Raw genomic sequence first — 17,815 nt, 5'->3', positions numbered from 1 at the left:
CACTGTGATAACTATGTGAATTGCCAGTATAAGCACACTTTCCTTTTTAATCTATTATTGAAACCCAAACCATACAATTCTATGATTCCATGCTTCTAGGATTGTTGCCTTTTAGAAGCAACAGTGTTCCAAACTGTAGGAAAATCCAAGTCCCAAAACTCTACCCAAAAATCCAAAAATGGAATGAAAATGTATGCAAAATATTAAGTATGGATAAAATCTCGCATCAACTGGACTTTCACATCAGCTAATCCTGAATTTAATGATGATTTTAGAAGGAAATGGCACCCAGTTCTAAACATGATCAACTCTGTTTCCTGAAAAACAAAAGACTGCTTAGGTTCTCTTTTTTCGCTATTTAAAGATAGCAACAATAGATCACATTTAGCACTGTCTACTTCCCTTTATACATTACATAGTTACTACTGTCATTAACGTTATATAAAACTTGGAATAATCAATTTTGTAAATCTGTAGAAGGCTTATAGCTTCTAGGTTGCTTCTCCTCCCCATTGACTTCATTTTGCCAACAGTCCCTCACATTGTAGACAGTCCTAGTGAAGCTGTGAAAAGATTAGACAGAGCACATGGTACAGTGAACTGGAGAGAGTGTTAGGAGTGTGAGTTTAATGCTGTTACTGTTAAAATAGTTCCATATTAACTCCTTTCATTTCCACCATTAGCACAATTGGGAAAACCAATAGATTATTCCCAAACGGTGCTAAAAACAAAACAAAACTGCAGAGTGACTTCACTGCTTTTATACAAAGTATATACATGACTAGTAGACTTTCCAGTAGACAAGCTTAGGTTGCTTCTGTGTGTGCATTTACAGCAAGTCACAGCTGATAGTTTCCCTCCCTTTCTACGCTGCCTCCTTGATTCTGAGTGTCCATGCTTCTAGGTTTGTGGGAGAGGAATGAGGGAAGGTTCACCTAATACAGTGGTACCTCTGGTTACAAACTTAATTCGTTCTGCAGGGCTGTTCTTAACCTGAAACCATTCTTAACCTGAGGTACCACTTTAGCTAATGGGGGCGCCACGCTGCCAGCATGCAATTTCTGTTCTCATCCTGAGGTAAAGCTCTTAACCTGAGGTACTACTTCCAGGTTAGCGGAGTCTGTAACCTGAAGTGTTTGTAACCTGAGGTACCATGTTACTACACAGTAAGACAATGGTATGAGATCCCACAGGGCATGGAATCAAGTAGGAACAGAAGGAGCTGGCCTATGGTGGGAGGGTCCCAAAGGACATGACATACTTGTGAGATCAGGTGAGTGATGGAGGCCCAGTAAGGAGCTAAAGCCGTCAGGCCAGATGCAATGGGGAAATAGAATCTGCCAAACCAAAAAGATCCATGATTCAACTTCAGAGTCCATGTTTTGTCCAAGAAGGGCCCAGCAGAAGATACCAAGCGTGTACAATATGTTCTTAAGTGCTGTCAATATTTTTGGTGGCTGAAGGGCAAGGATACGCCATACTGTTTCCTGTAGGTGTCACACAGTGGCTTTGGAGATAAGTACATGGTGCATGGGAGGAGTGCTGATTGGACAGCAGCATCCCTTTGCATGAGGACCGAGGCTCTGGTGAAACAGAAGGCATTGGTCCCACCCTCGTGGACCTCTCAAGTACTTTTTTTTTATTGTATCTGATGAAGCACACTTATAGCATAATGTTTAGTAGTAGTACAGTCGTATCTTGGATCCCGAATGCCTTGCCAATCAAACGTTTTGGCTCCTGAACACCACAAACCCGGAAGTGAGTGTTCTGGCTTGCAAATGTTCTTTGGAACCCGAATGTCCGATGGGGCTTCTGCAGCTTCCGATTGGCTGCAGAAGCTTCCTGCAGCTGATCAGAAGCCACTCTTTGGTTTCTGAACGTTTTGGAAGTAGAACGGACTTCTGGAACAGATTCCGCTCGACTTCCAAGGCACAACTGTATTTATTACATTTGTTATTCACTGTATACAAAAGAAAAAGTATCAAAGCAACTCAGCCAGATAAGATATAGATAAATAAGGACTTGTCTTAACCACTCCACTAAAAGATGATGATGATGATGATTATAATGGTGTACATGCACCATGTATATTTGAAAGGCCATTGGATGTCAATCAGCCCAAGGCCTGGTTGAAGAGAAACGTTTTTACCTGGTGCTTAAATGTGTATACTGAAGTTACCCAAGGTCTGAGTGAATAACAGGGCCTTAGTGTGGTGCCTGAAAACCAATGATGAAAGTGCCAGGCATGTTTCTCCGGGGACAACAATCCACTGGTGGGATGGACTGGCTTGAAAAAGCCCATTCTTGTGTGGCTACCCTCCAGAACTCCCTCTGTTTGGCACATGGTGATAATACTCATGTTGGTCTTTAAGGCACCACAATGCTCTCTTGTTTTCAGTTGGTCTTTAGCAAGTGCAGGGAGTGCATTGCAGTCCCCATTTCTCCCTTCCAACTAGCTGGGTTTCCAGCTGATTTTCAAACAGAGGTCCTTGTGCACTTACCCATTAGCTGAGGAACTGAGTGTACAGCAGGTACTTGCTGCCCATGTTCATTTTGCATGTTTAAGTATATTGCTTTTGTATTTGTATGAACCTAGTGGTAGAGTCAAAATAGAGCAACAGGGTATTTTCCCTATGTTGTAATATCATTATACAATATGGAGAGACAACGTGGATCTTTTAGACCTGAGATGATTGTTGATGAATTGGTCTGGTTTCCAAGCATAATTTGAAGTGTCAGCTTTGACTTGTAAAGCCCTGCACATCATGGGACCTCAGTATCTGAAAGATCTCCTCTTCCCATATGCATGTAGGCCCTTCTCTGAGTGCCTCAGTAATAAATGGTATCTATGAGGGTGAGGGCCTTTTCAGTGGTGGACCCTTGGTTGTGAAACACTTACCCCAGAAAGGCTCACCTAGCTCCTGTTTTAATGTATTTTCAGCTACAGGTAAATACTTAAAAAAAAATAAAAAGTCTAAGCCTTTTAACATTTTAAATCATGTATCTAAATACTGTGATCTCCATTTTATGGTGGCTTAGAATGTTGTTCCACCTCTATGAGGGTGTTTCTATAGCTATTGTGAGGATGTGTTTGTGGCTGTTGGACTGAAATGATATTCATTCTGCTTTGCATGTCATGCTTTATAAGACTTTTGCACTGTTCTTAGCGCTTTGCAGGCTGCTCTCGGTGTTGCGTTGTGACTGCTGCTTTACTGGATTTCTTTTAAATTCTTTTTAATGGTTCATTAGTCAAAGAACTCTAGTTACGCCACAACTTAATAAATACAAATTCGGCACAACAAATAAATAAATTTATATCCTGCTTTTTTTGTAACGGTGCCTACTCAAAAGCGGCGATGTTGTTGTTTTATGACCTAATTTCCTCTGAAAGCCATAGCGAAGTGCTGTCCTTTCTGTGCATCTCGAAGGCCTCCCATTTTTATGGCCCAATTAATTATTAATTTGACTCTCATCTGCAAAATCAGAGGGAGTCCGTGTCCTTCCAGGCAACGCTCGCATTCGCGCGGTGCCATCGCATTCCTGCAGCTCTGCTTTCACCTACTGTAATTTCTCTGCTAATAAAGAATATTTAAAAACTGGCCAGGAATCCTAAATTTGAAAAACTCGCTGTTTATTTCAGTGATGCTCCAGAGAAATGATAATGCAGTCCTTTTCCAGATTTAATTTAAACAGGAACAGGCAAAACAAATCTCTGTGGAGGGCATTTGACAATAATAAAATATTTCTCCCAGCGGGTGAGCTGGTAGCAATTGTATTGTTGCCATCAAAGCTCACGTTGCAGCAGGTCATTACCATCATAACAAGCCCTTGGACCAACTGGCATGGGCATGCAACATTGAGCTCCTGATGGGCACATTATTTCAGACCTTTAACTTCACAGAGAACAAGACAAATGCTCCTGGGAAAGGAGGATTATATTTTAAAATTCCTTTCTCTCTCCTCCCCCTCCCCCCTCCAGCCTCGCTTAATAATAAGATGCCACACATAATCAATTGGATGCTTCTTGCTTTCTGTATATTAACTGATTTTAAGAAAACTGAAGGATGGGTATTTGAGTCTTGTGGAAGAATGGCTGTAAAGCCTAATAAAAGGATAAACACTGCTCATGTCTAAGACGTCTCAGTTCACAGCGCACATGAAAGCAAAGCACAAATAAAATAAAGGGGGAAAGGGGGCAAATAGCAACAGGATTCCTATTTTAGGCATTCAGGTGAAATTTACAGAGTATGCCGTAGGACAGAAATAGAGAGGCTGTGGCTGTATACAATTGTTGGGCTGCAACTCCCAACAGTCCTACCCAGCACGACCAACGATCAAGGCGGATGGGAGCTGTAGTCCAGCAATATCTGGAAGGGCAACAGATTTTTCAACTTTGCTATGAGCACCATTTGTTCTCTTCAACATTTTTGCAATTTAGATATTACTATGTAAGTCTTTCCCGACTGCTGGCATCAGTAGCTCAAGCTGCCATGGTCCTTCCCAGGTCACCAAGCTCATCTTCCACATTTTGGCAACACAGCTGGTTACCACATTTTGGTAACCACATCCTTGACCCTTGATAAAGGGCTTCTTCACAGATCGGTATGTAGTACTTCTAACTGAGCTGACATTTTCCAGCAGGAACTTCTAGTTCTAACTGGGGGTGTGGGGTCGAGACTAAAGGAGCACAGCATATCTCTCTTTTTAAAAAAATTTACTGCCACCAGTTTCAGTTCTCCCAAGACTGCCATTTCCCTCCTCGAAAGCTGCTATCATAATGATGCTACATGATGACTGCGTGACATCCTGGACCATTTGGGTATAAAAATGGCAAGCACTAATCATTGGGCACTTGGAGAAATACCAATAACAACACTGGTAAGACCTTATTCCATACTTCTTTGCCGAGGTGTCCCCTATTTTACCACCTGCAAATGGGGTGTGGCAATATGGTGTGTGTGTGTGTGTGTGTGTGTGTGTGTGTGTGTGTATTTGTCTCTGTTTTAATTTAATATGCATTTTACATTTTGATTTTACTTTATAATATGTTTTACGTTATTGCAAGCCATTTTGTGGGTCCTTATGGTTCAGAAAGCAGAATATAAATCAAATGAATGAATCAGTGTGTCCCTCTTTGTTCTCAGCAGGTTGCCAGCCACTTTAGCCATGTATGTTCAGTAGGGAGGCTTGGCACTAGGTGCAGGGAAGGTCAGTGACAGATGACAATCAGTAGCATCTTGCTGAAATGAACATTTCTCTTGCAATATGCCTTCTGCAAGGGGTATTTTTGTTGTAGGGACATATCAAGTGACCTCTATAAAGTGGGCTTGAGCGAGAATGATTGTGAATTCAGTGGTCGGTCTTGAAATCAGATGGAGTCATAGAATGCCAGTAGTTTTTAGGATCTTAAATTTCTGCACAAAACCACTTGTAACTGTAGTGCCTTTGCTTCATATTTGAAATGGACTCCTCTGTTTACCAATGCCAGGGGCTACTAGGCACTGGGTACAGTATTACTTAACTGCCTCTCTTGGATTTTTGCAATGCTGTTAGGTTTCAGGGGGGAATGTGTGGTTTCCTTTTCCAAATCTTGGAAAGCGCTTGTTGCTTTTCAGCACAATATTTTGCCCCTCTGGGAAAATGGTGTTTGAGCAAGCAGATGCTCACTGGATCCATTCAGACACTCATATCAGTTACCAAGAGGATTTTGTAAATTGACAGCTGTGTATGACAGGCAGTGTTTACCCTGCTAGTCCTGGTTCCTTTATTTGGACTATATGAGATTTTGCCAGTCCCAATACAGTTTTTATGTGTCAGGACTGCTGAATCAGTGCACCCAAGACCCAAGAAAAGCCACCTGCTGGAAACAGCTGTCATTGCATGGCTCGGGGCTATGATATATAGGGTTTCTCAGATTCAAGCCACAGCAAGGAAAAGGCTTGCTTCATGCAACCATTTTGTTAGCATGCATTTAAAGATGATCGATGCAGCCTAATCCCATGGCTAAGCCTGGAACCTCAGTGAAATGGCTTTTGGGATTTGGGGGATCAGCCTAGAGAGTCTACACCTAGGAAACAGTGAAAAGAACATGCATGTAAATATGATAAAATGCATGAGGCAGATGATCAGCTCTTTTTTTAGAGGGCAACTAGCAATCAGGTGCCAAAAATCTGGGTTAATTTTTATAATAGAGAAACAGAGCATGGAATAAAATGGCAGTAGTATAGTAATAGCCCAATTTTATACAAGTTCACTCAGAAGTAAATCCATTTGGTGTCTCAACCAACAAAGCACATGTGCAACAGCTGTGCTGGAACTTGGTAGCTGGAAATTGTCTTGCGTGAGTGGAGGTTAATTTGCGTGTATTTGGGTCCAACCCTTACTAATTGGATGGGGAAGAAACCACTCCTTCCCCCTTCAGTCTCTCCTCCCACCCGGAAGATATGGTTAATTGTTACATCTGAATGAATAATTGGAAGCAAGCCATGACATGGGACTAATCTGAAGTGAGTTTGCATTATACTGAAAAGATCAAATGGGCCTGCACTAAGCAAGTCATGGCTAAAAAGAGAAAAAGTTGCACAGCAAGTTAAACCATGGTTTCAGCAACGAATAATAATGATCACAAACCATTGTTAAGTCTTACATCTGGGCTGGGCATGGGTGAACAAAAAACCCCAGTCAATAATAGTGTCATGAATTCTTCACAACAAAAGAAAATATTTTAGGAAATTTCTTTCTAGTAACTGCTCCAAAAATCAGGTGCTACAGAGAGTCTTTTTTGGGGTCATAATTTGGAATCTCCGTGAAGACATGTTTTATGAACGCAATATACCAATACCAAAAGGGAACCTGGTGATTTATCTTAATAGTGGAAGGAGGTGGTGGAAAAACAGGGGCAGGGGCTGAATACTCCGTTGTCTTTAGAAACCTTTGTGTCATACGACCTCTCTAGGGACTGCCTAGCACTGAAGGTGAGAAACATGTTGAGCAAACAAATGACAAAATACTATCACGACAGGCTAAAAAGCAAAATTAGTAGTTGTATGTTGATTCTTAAAAAAAGTCTTCTAGAAGCAAAAGTTGACCCTGTGGCAAGAAGGTACCACCTTTCTGACTCAAGCCAGAGATGCTGTTTCCTGATACATTTAAATCAAGGCTCAGCTATGGTCCTGGAGAACTACTAATGATCATCATTAACACCTATCTACATTATCACTCTACTAGCTTTTTGGCTTGCAATTCATAAATGCTGTTGCAAATAAGAACTTACTTTATTTTATTTTTTAAAAAGATTATCCAATTTGTAAAATAAATGAATAAATCATGTTTTAGGAGTGGAATGATGACTATAGCTGTTGATGAAGAAAGCAAATAGCCCATTGTAGACAGTAGTAATATGATCTCAGAATTGCAGGGAACTTTTCTTTTATGACACTGACTGAGAGGTAATGATTTTCGGTAACGTGGCTTGATGTGGAGATGTTTTAAGATTAAATAAGTGCTTGTCAGAATGAATTATAATGTGTTAAGGGACAGTCTGCATATTCAGGTGTATGCAAAATGACTATACCACCCTGAAATTCATTTTGACAAGTCTTTATATAGCATGTAGCCATGTGGCTACATTAGCTGGAGGGCGTAGATCCTTAGAGCTCTACTAAAGGTAGGGCTTATTGATTTGATTCCTTGATGGGGGGGGGGGGGAGCAAAACAAAAGCCACAACGCACAAAAAAATTAAAAGCAATTAAAAGTGGAAGCTTGTTTAATATTGCTCTACCATCATCCTGAAAGGCATAATAATTTGAGTTACACATCTGAACTGATTGGAGTTACAGAACCATATCTCCTTTTTGCATTTAACAATATATACAATATAAAATAAATACATTTACACAAATGGACATTGGTTGGAGCACACAGTATGATACACATCACAAAAATATACAGTTGATTGCTTTACAGATGTGAAGCCCATCTACAGCTATAGACATGATTTTTTTTTCATTTGTGTTTTTTACTAGTGGTTATTATGCAACTCCTGGATTATAATAAGCAGCTTAATTCAGTTTCCCCCCCTCTTTTGCGATCTTTGCACAATAAGACTGCCATAAAGTGTTTTCCTAGGCAGGTAAACAGAGACGCTTAAATAATTAAAATACAATTACCAACACCCATTTTCTCTTCCATAAGAAAAATAGCAGTTTTAATTTTTTATATCTTTTTATGTTAGCATTTAAATGCAAAATAGTGGAATAAATACAACAATCTGATTTGATTGAAACAAATGCGTAACTTCCAGGAGTCACACAATCATATTGCTTTAAATAAGGAGAAAGAAATAACAGTAAGAGGAAAGAAAATAGCCTATTAGAAATTTCTTCTGCACATTGAACTGAATGGGGGAGCCAAACAAGACCATAGAGCTCTTACACAATACCCTTTCATTTCAATGGCTTGTGCAGGAGAAATTCCCTCTGGATCAATTCCTCTAAATGAAATTTGTTATGCTAAAACACCTTTTGAAATCTTCCCCAATACTTCACAATAAATAAGTTAAAATTTCGTTCAGCAAGGTTTAAGATAAATGTTATTCTAATGCCTGTGCAGTGTATCTGTGTTTCAGTTAACAATTGTACAGCCACGAGATATTTGTTCATTGCAGCTCTAAAAATTACTGAAAACCAACAGTAAAAAAAATTGCACTGTGTTCCTTTAACACATTCCAGCTTTCTTAAGTCTTTGTATGCTTTTCTTTTCTGAGTGTGTTGATTGGCTATTGACCCTGAAAACCCAAGTTCTTCAATGCGATACAGCAAAAACAATATTTATATTAGATATTTATATATACATATATAGTGTAGTTGAACAGTAGCAACTTAAACCCTGCACAAATTTTCTGGAAAATAATTATTCTGCACTCTTACATATATAAATAATTTTATAGAATGAGCACCATTTCCCTCCCCCGCCCCCAGGAGTTGTGAGGTTTTGCCATTTTTCAAAAGGGACGTGCCAATTTCCAAACTCCTATCACGCTATTAATTTCAAGTTATTGGCCAACTGAATGAATTGCTAATGATGATTTATCTAGGACCACACGACAGTCACTTCTCTACTGAGAAAAACACAATCTACAAGAGAATCCCATATAGCTAATGAGAGATATACAGTATTTCTAGCACAAGGTTGATGTATCATCAGCCTGTTGTATTTTGTTTAAAGCACACGAGTAGCAATAATTTTGGAAACGTGTCTGCATTTAAAAAAAAAGGTTTTGCAACAACACAGAGCAAGTTAATAACAACATCTGAGAGATGATTGGATGAAAGCTATATTTACAGCATTTAAAAATTAGACTTATCTATAATCTTGAAATATTCAAAGTTTTATTTCTAAGCTATACATAGGTATTCTATAATAAACTGTTACAGAAATTATCCCTTGTTTTGAAAATATTATGATTTCAATGTGTATTTGTCCATAATGAGTACTTGGTTGGATTTTTTTTTTTCCAATTTCTTAATTATTACTAGGAAGAACCTTATTATCAGAAGGAATAGAATATACTACTGAAGTCTCCTGAGGAATTTTACATCCAATATTGTCTCTAATTCTACCCTGTGTCTATAAGCACACGCCACAAGAATCCAAACACCACAAGAACAAGACAACAGTCTTTGAATGCAACAGAAAAAATTCCAAAAAGCACAGCAAACATGAAACATTGAAAAGCTGAACTACATTTCCTTTGTTTGTTAGGATTACAATTTTAATTACATTTGTGTACATAGAATAAGGTTGTTCACATAGTACAGGGAGCAGCTACTAACACTGGTACATTGGTATAGCATTTGATGGAGGTTATTGTTTATTGGTTATTTAGCGACTGTAGTTTTCTGGGGGCATCTAATTAGTTTATACATTAGATTACACCTCTTAACAGTCTTGAAATCGACCAACTTTTATGCTGTGAGAACACTGGTTGAAAAAGCAGGTATACTGGTTAGGCTGTTTGTTTAAAAATGGCAATCTACCCAAAATAATATTTTTTTACAAATTAATAAATAATGGGTACAAGTGCTAGGTTCTTGAATTTGGTCAGAGGCTGACTATTCCGATATCTGATTCTGCCTTATTGCTAGTTGCAGTGGGTTGAACTTTGGAATAAAGTCTGCAATTTTGTAAAGACAAGCCATATTATTAATTAACACACAGTATCATGTAGCAATTGTACCTTGGCCGTACAGAAGCACTTACTAACTTTTTTTTTTAATTCCTATTTGACATGGCATCTTAACATGTTAGACTACTCTGATATACTGTAGGTGTAATCTAATCCTTTGTTTCAGTGAACACTTAAGATATAAATTGGAGCTCATGCGAAGAAACGGGATGTCTTAGACCAGACTGGCACACAACATAAATTGCATCCGTGATAATATGCACCTTCCCTTCAACTATTGCTTGAGTAAGATAAATTCCCACGTTAACAAATGGCTGAAAAGTGGTAAAGCTGGTAGAAAAAAATCTTCTGTTAGTAAGAAGAACCAAAACATTTGTTTTTTTAAAAAAATCTTCCTTCAGGATTCATTTGTCCTTCATTAAATGTTTGTCATTGTTCAAGCCAGCACAAAAAAATGCAGTATTATTTATTTATCTTTCCTCTTTAGTATTGCATGAATGAATAAAGCTCAAACTATTCCCTGAAAAAGTTACATCGTAGCTAACCTAAGAAATATCTGGAAGACTTGAAAAAACAATTAAGGAATCAAATGGCTGTAACTGATCTAGATGGAAATGCAATGATAAGAAGCAGCCAATGCGTCGTCATCGAAGTCGTCTAATTAGAGGCTGCTCTAGTGAAACCTAATACTGCATTCAGTCAGTTCATCGTGTTGTACTGTACTGCTATTTACGATGGTTCTCTTTTGATTCCTTTGTCATTGGGGTATTGTGGTTCGTAATAAGTTCACTGGCATCCATGTTATGGATTTCAATCCTTTGGCAGGCCTGGCTTCCATCTCTCTTCTATTAGAGACCTCTTTTTAAAAGATTCAGCAGCATAGGGTGTGGGGGAGAGAAAAAGAAAAAGAAAAATCAGAACGGTAAAAAGAAGAGAGAAATCAAGAAAGGGAAACTGTGTCGGAGAAGACACGAAATAGAAAGAGCTGCTGCTTCTCAGTCTTGCTGCGACGTATCACTGCAGTCATTTTAGTTTCCTTAATTTAGATGCTAAAGTTTCTTTGTCGTGGTTTTCCTGTTTATGGTTTTCCCTTTCATTAAAATTCCAGCGTGTGTGACTGGAAGGCCCAGGATGCTTTAGTCAGACCTTGGCCTCCAGCATTTCCAAAAAAAGTTTGTGCATGGGGACTTTGCCTTCCAGTTTGATGTTGTAGAAGTGCTGCACAGCCTTGGTGGAGGTTTGCCTCAGCAGCGGCAGAGTCATCAGCATCTTGCCAGCCCGGCGTGGGTCTTCCATATGCTGCCCGGCCTCATAATCCTGCAGTGCCTCATGTAAGACATCTTGAAGTTTCTGAACGGCTTCAACATCTTCTATGTGCATTGAGTCTGCAAAACAAAAGAGCAAAACAGCAGTTTTCAGTTTCCGTGCCAGAAAGCAAGATTACGATGCCAATGCTCTAGACTGTAACTTGCACCGTAATAAGGAGCAGCACAATAATTGTTTATGGATTTGCATGGATTTACCCAGCATTTTCTGGGCTCTCTTATGAGTAAGTTAGATAATTACTCTCATATTACCATATTGACCTCCTGGAAAATGTTTGAGTCTCTGGTGTAATTACAAACATGTAATTGCTTCCTGCGCTTGGTTTATATAGATTAAGAGAAACTAGCATTGAAATTTGCATTGAAATTTGTATGAATATTTTCTTTTTCTTGACTTTTAAGAGCATCTTTTCATTAAGTCTTCTTCGTCCAGTTTACAGACCTGGACTCTGTGTTTTCAAAATGTATTTCCTAGATAATACAGAAAGCCGCAAACTCTAGGAACAAACTTGAAAGTGCACCAACTATGTTTTCTAAAACTCTACGTGTATTTAAAATTTTTGGAAATTTACAGCGCATGGTGAGATTTGCTCAGAGAAATCCAGATACTTCTAATTTTATTTTGAGCAACAGGTGCTCCATAGTCCAGATATGTGGGTTCAGGATTTCTAATTTAAAACTACTTGTATCAGGTAAACACATCTGTTTAGAGACCTGGAGCCAGCCAGTCATGGTCTGATTTTCTATAACTGCTGAATTTGCCTGCTACTGAGGCTAGCATAGGCTGTGGAGTCCTCGAGGACATATAAAGGGCCCCATTACCTTCAGTAGCTTAGGGCCTCATCAAACCTAAATCTGGCCCTGCCTATAGCACTCAAGCAGGAACATGAAACAGCAGCCCAGTCGCACCCTCACTAACCTTGGGTTGCATTCAGCTCACTGTGCAAGCAGAATCACTTCTCGGGGTGCAATGGGACTTCCCCGCCATCTCCTTCCCCTGTGTATCCCACCCTTCCATCTTGCTCCAGTGTTTCCCTCACCCTCTGGAGAAGAGTGGGGGCATATGGGATATAAGTTTTATTGGTAGAGAACATATAGTGGTACATATCATGTCTAGATGTGCCCAATGGACTCAAAGCTATTTATCTACCTTCCTTGCCCAGGGGGCAACCTTAATTTTACGGAGTACCTAATTAATCACTTTTAACCTATAAAAGGCAACAGATCAGATTCTACTCATACATATATGTCTTCATCCACAAAACTATGTGAAAAACATGGAGATTATCTAGACCCCAGCATGAAAAATGCATATAATTCTGCATGTACTAGCTGTATATATGTCCTCTATCCTAGCTACTGCTTGTGCATATGTTTTGCTGATCTACCTGAGGAAACCCCTTTTTCTGAAAACAGCTTATTCTGGATTTGGATCAATGATATGTAAGCTGTTAACTGCTGCTTATGTACCTGGATTTTTTCCTTTTAAGTCCGGTTATTTTGGCCACCTTTATTTCTTTAAGAATCAACTTGGGGCACAACATGGGGTCACGAAGAGTCAGACACGACTAAACAACTAAACAACACCAACAATATTTAAGGAGAGCCTCCTGAAAGAAATCCTTGCATCAAAAAGGTTGATGAGGAATTGAGTCCATTATTTACAAAAATAAATGTGCAGTGTGGCAAAGAAAGAAAATGTTTCAGCTCTGAAAAATGTAGTTAATTATGTGCAAGTTTGGGTCATTTAGCACAGTTTATTGATTCTGATGGCAGTTTATCAGTTATTACACATAATGGAGTCCTATGGGGATTCTACCCGTTTAAAGATTTCAGAGTTACAGTGACACAGGCCCTAAGACGCATGCAGTAACAATATTATGCATATTCTATAACAACTTCATTTAAAAACTGGTCTGCTTCTATACAGGGAAGGAAAGTAAAATACCAAAATAAGAATGGGTTGTATGGTTAACCAGGAAGCAGAGGGCTGAAGTAAATTTTATCTGTAGATGAGCTAGAGTTTGGAATGAGCAGTGAAGGAGCAAAGTTTGTCAATGACACCAAAGTAGGGATGGGTGTCACTTCTTTTCGCATTGGACTGAACTAATCCAATGCTCCAGAACTAGGTTTGTGGATGAGAACACAACTTTTGGTGCACCCACACTTTGTGATGCCATTACAATGCACAAAATATTCATTTTACATGAAAATGTGTACAAAATGTGTGATGAATGTACTGTGATGTACATACTTAACTTTAAAAATGTGTGCTTTATGTAAAATGCATATTTCTATGTAAAGAAATGTGCACAAGATTCATACAATTTAACTGCAAACTTCCCATGAATGCCCATGAGGCAGAACTGGGATGAAATTAGTCTGCTTTAGTCCATCCCTGCACCAAATCAAAGGTGCTGCAAACCCAAGGAGACTATGAGAACTGTAGAAGGATTTCTCTAAACTTAGTAATTGGGCAACAAGATAGTAGAAGTGGCTCAATGATGTACTGTTAGCCATTGTGGGAAACAGGAGACTAACTGGAACCATTGAACTAACCAGGCAAGGCTGTTCAGATCAGGAGCCAGAGGCTGGTCTTTGCCAATTTCTCAAAGTTAGTACAGTGTCTCTAATCATCAAATGTTCAAAGATTTAACTATTTAGTTACTTTACATACAACTTGATTCTATGTAAACCTCTTAAATTCTCAGTAAAAGCAGGTATTCAAAAACATTCAAAATATAAAAAGAGCTAAGACGCATGTAACTTCTACATGTCTAGATAGGCTTATCGAAACAAAAATGTTTTAATCATGCACTTAGACCTATAATAATAATTTTTAAATTGATACCCTACCCACCTTGCTGGGTTTCCCTATCCACTCTGGGCAGCTTACAACATATATAAAACACAACAAAGGATCAAACATTAAAAAATAAAATATCCTATACGAACAACTAACCAACCAATAAATCAATAGAAACCAACAAAAACAACAACAACAACAACAACAACCAGTTTACAGCTATATCCAAATTAAAATAACTGCCAAGCCCAACTAAACATTTAACCAACACCAACCTGAGCAAAACAAAACAGAGGTACCAAAATTAGAGTTGTTTAAAACATTTTAAACAGTTGCCCCATCCCAAGAGTTGCTCCAGCAATGTCCTTCCAGCCTCCCAGGAGCCTCTTTGGAAGGACAAAAGTGGCTTCAAATCCGTGTTAAGGTAAACACAAATTCAGAACAAATTTATTTGATTTTTTTTTAATATCATGAGGAAATATCATTTTGAGTCACTGTTTCCATGAAGGCTAAATATCATACCTGTAGTTTAATGGCACACATTATAAATCTTCCCAGTGCTTGGGCAATGTCAATCTGGCTACAATGAACAAGTGGCCAATTAATTGTTTAGCTTTTATTTTTTATTTCAATATCCAAGAGCTTTTAGCTTACTTGGACAAAGGGATGCCAATGCTTCAGTAAATGGAAAGCCAGATGATGATCCCAGACAAAACCACTACAAGAACAAACTTTTTTTAAAAAAAAAACACTTTAAAATATACTAAATTTAAAAGATAGAAAACAAATCTTAAATATATGGGTAACCCTGGAATGTGTTGGGAGAAGGAAATACATTGCTTTGCTGGCAACTTTGGTAATCGTCAAGCAACATTTGTAGGGGGTTTGAGGCCTGATAATCCCTAATGGCAGTCTGGCTCCATTGTTCTGAAACTAGACCTAAAGAGAAGAACTGAGAGCCTGAACCACTTCCATCATCATTCAGCATTTGTACAGGATTTGCAGCTGGGCAATTCCCCATTGCACACAAGGGAGTATTACTGTTGGAGGCAATGCAGAAGTTACCAGCCGATGGTGGAGGTTGCTCTCCACCATAATATGGAACTGGGCAGTTGCTTGCCTGGGAAGTCTCACAAAACCCAGTTTCACCAACAGCAGCTTGTACTGCAAGTCATGGAGGTGCTCTCCTGGTTGAGTGTTGCTGAGAGGTGGCTGCCAGAACCCTCTTCCATAGCTTTCAGGATGATGGAAGTTGTGCAGCTGGTAATATTGCTGAATGTGGGTACTTGGGCTGCTTCCTGAACTGCTTCTTGGACTGCTTCTTCTGTCGCAACAGCTATAAGGAGCTGTAGCACGGTCCCTGATCATTATTTTGGAACCAGTCCTCTTTGTTCTGGCTCTTCTGTTCTGACCTATAACTGTCTGGCCCATATTTAGAAGGTATTGCCACTGACTGTTCTTCTGCGTATGTCCAGTGGTGCTCTGAGGAAGGATTCATCCATTCAAGAAATCTGCAGAATAATATAATTCTAGATTTGGCACTGCAAGACCTTCATTTTGTCGGATCTGCAAAGAGTTGCTCACTTCAACCTTGGGTTCTATCTTGACCAGATAAAACCTGACATTAACTTGTTCCATTTGGCCAGCACTGGAATAGGTAGAAATGGGGGAGGGTGCAGCAAGGGAAGGAGAAGTATAGTAAAAAGAAAAACAAAAAAAACCCGGCACCAACTAATTTACAAGCATTTCTCCCTATTCTCATCCATCCTCATTTTCTGGTTGACAACAGCAACATTAGAGAATAAGAAGGCAGATAAGGCAAATGAAGAGAAGATAAGTAGGAAGGATTGGAGAATGAATCGACTGAAAGATAAGTTGGAGAGGCTTGAACTGTGTACCACAGGGTAGGGGAAGCCAGTGCAAAAGCCAGTATCTCTGGCCAGTTCATGAATTGAATTGCATGAGTGACGGGCACACATTGCTGCAGAATATTGAGGGAGCCTGGTCCCCTTCTTGAAAATTTCAGGGGCCCCTCAACACCCACCCACCCCCTATGGCATCCCTGACTACAATAGAAATGAGGCAGCAGAGGGCTTTGAAGTCTTTGAATTTGCAAAATAAATAAATAAAGTCAGTCACTGCTTTAAGCAGTTGTAGAGCTTCTGCTTCTTTTTTGGTAAAAAGCAACCTTGCAGTGTTCCACATTAAGAAAGGTCCACTGGGAATCCCCATAGTAGAGATTTGCCCCACCTGCACTGTAGCCACTGATCCTCCTGTGTCATCGCCCACAGGTCACTAGAGTACAAGGTGATCCATGGGCTCCACAGAGGTGATGAAGTCAATCCTTTCAATGGTTCTGAACATTTCATCAGTCCTCAGTGAAATGAGAGCCGCAACAGGAGTATCTACCATGTCAGTCATAAAACCCCCCAAGGCATTCAGAAATCCATCAGATTCCATCAGTTTCTTAAGGTAGACCATCTCAACATGAATTGTTTTCACATAATAGATAGTTTTTAATTGTTTTCTTCCCTGATTTTACTGTGAAATTGCTTTAAGTTTTTTTTTTATGGAAACTGATTCATATATGGAATCCAATCAAATAAATAAATACATTTTCAGGCCAGCTTTCAAAGGAACTACATACTCCAATTTCTAAATTAATGTTAAAGTTTTGCTATTATTGAACTGGAATTTAGGAGAATGCAGGGAAAAGTAGACCCACAGAACAATGAAAATGTGGAAGAAATACCTACATCATAATCTGTGCAGCCATCTTCCAGGTTGCCATTGTTCTATTACAAAAAAAAAATCTGTGTTTCTGAATCCTATAAACTGCAGCCAAGAATATTGATGGACTTTGCAATGGGAGAACGAAGCATGTATTTACAGTTTGGCATGCAACTTAGCATACTTAAACCTGCACCTTTTGCGATGTATACTCAAGGGATGAATTATTCGATAACCTAGCTGAGTTGCATGGGAAGTAGACTGCCTTGAAAAATGAAAGACTGCTTGATTTCCACTCCATACAGTGTTATCTATCTGTAACTCATTTTCATGAGTTTGTTAAAGAGGCAGAATCAATACATTGAAAATCCCAGTTACAATATATTACACAGGCATGTGGCCTAACTGTTGGGGAAGATCTAGTTGTCTCAGCAATTCAGGCACATTCACCATTGGACATTGTTTCTAGAAAGCATGAATTCAGGGCAATTCCACCTTAGAAAAGCACTAGGGCACAGGCATTATCAATTTATGACCCACATTTATTTCAAGGAGCTCAAGATAGCACACGTTTTCTCACTGCCTCCATTTTATCCTCACAAAATAGGTTATGGCTAAGGAACGTATTAGACTGAATGACTGACCAAAGGTCATCAATGAATTTTATGGCTGAGTCAAAACTTGAATCTGGGTATCCCAGTCCTAGTCTGCTATATCACTCTGGCTATTAACTTCCCTCCACCCAACCCATTTTTCTAATCTAATTG

General features: G+C 39.2%; 1 protein-coding gene and 1 long non-coding RNA gene across 15 annotated transcripts in view; one reads left to right on the top strand and one right to left on the bottom strand.

Moving 5' to 3' along the window:
* The window catches only part of LOC128411129 (uncharacterized), a 38,217-nt gene that overhangs the window by 14,894 nt on the left and 5,508 nt on the right, over positions 1–17,815 (top strand). For both annotated transcript variants that reach the window (XR_008329698.1, XR_008329697.1), the window contains one exon: positions 4,728–4,878. This is a non-coding gene — a long non-coding RNA (uncharacterized LOC128411129). The remainder of the gene's footprint in view (positions 1–4,727; positions 4,879–17,815) is intronic.
* ESRRG (estrogen related receptor gamma) overlaps positions 7,739–17,815 on the bottom strand; it is a 484,515-nt gene continuing 474,438 nt past the window's right edge. For 12 of the 13 annotated variants that reach the window (XM_053383169.1, XM_053383167.1, XM_053383178.1 and 9 more), the window contains one exon: positions 7,739–11,572. In XM_053383169.1, coding sequence (XP_053239144.1) covers positions 11,328–11,572 — 245 coding nt within the window. In that variant the 3' untranslated portion in view covers positions 7,739–11,327. The remainder of the gene's footprint in view (positions 11,573–17,815) is intronic. The other variant, XM_053383180.1, reaches the window with a different exon arrangement.

Source organism: Podarcis raffonei, chromosome 3 (genome assembly GCF_027172205.1).
Source record: "Podarcis raffonei isolate rPodRaf1 chromosome 3, rPodRaf1.pri, whole genome shotgun sequence".
NCBI lineage: Eukaryota > Metazoa > Chordata > Lepidosauria > Squamata > Lacertidae > Podarcis > Podarcis raffonei.
The sequence above is the reverse complement of the archived record's forward strand: the minus strand, read 5'-3'. Positions and strand labels throughout refer to the sequence as shown.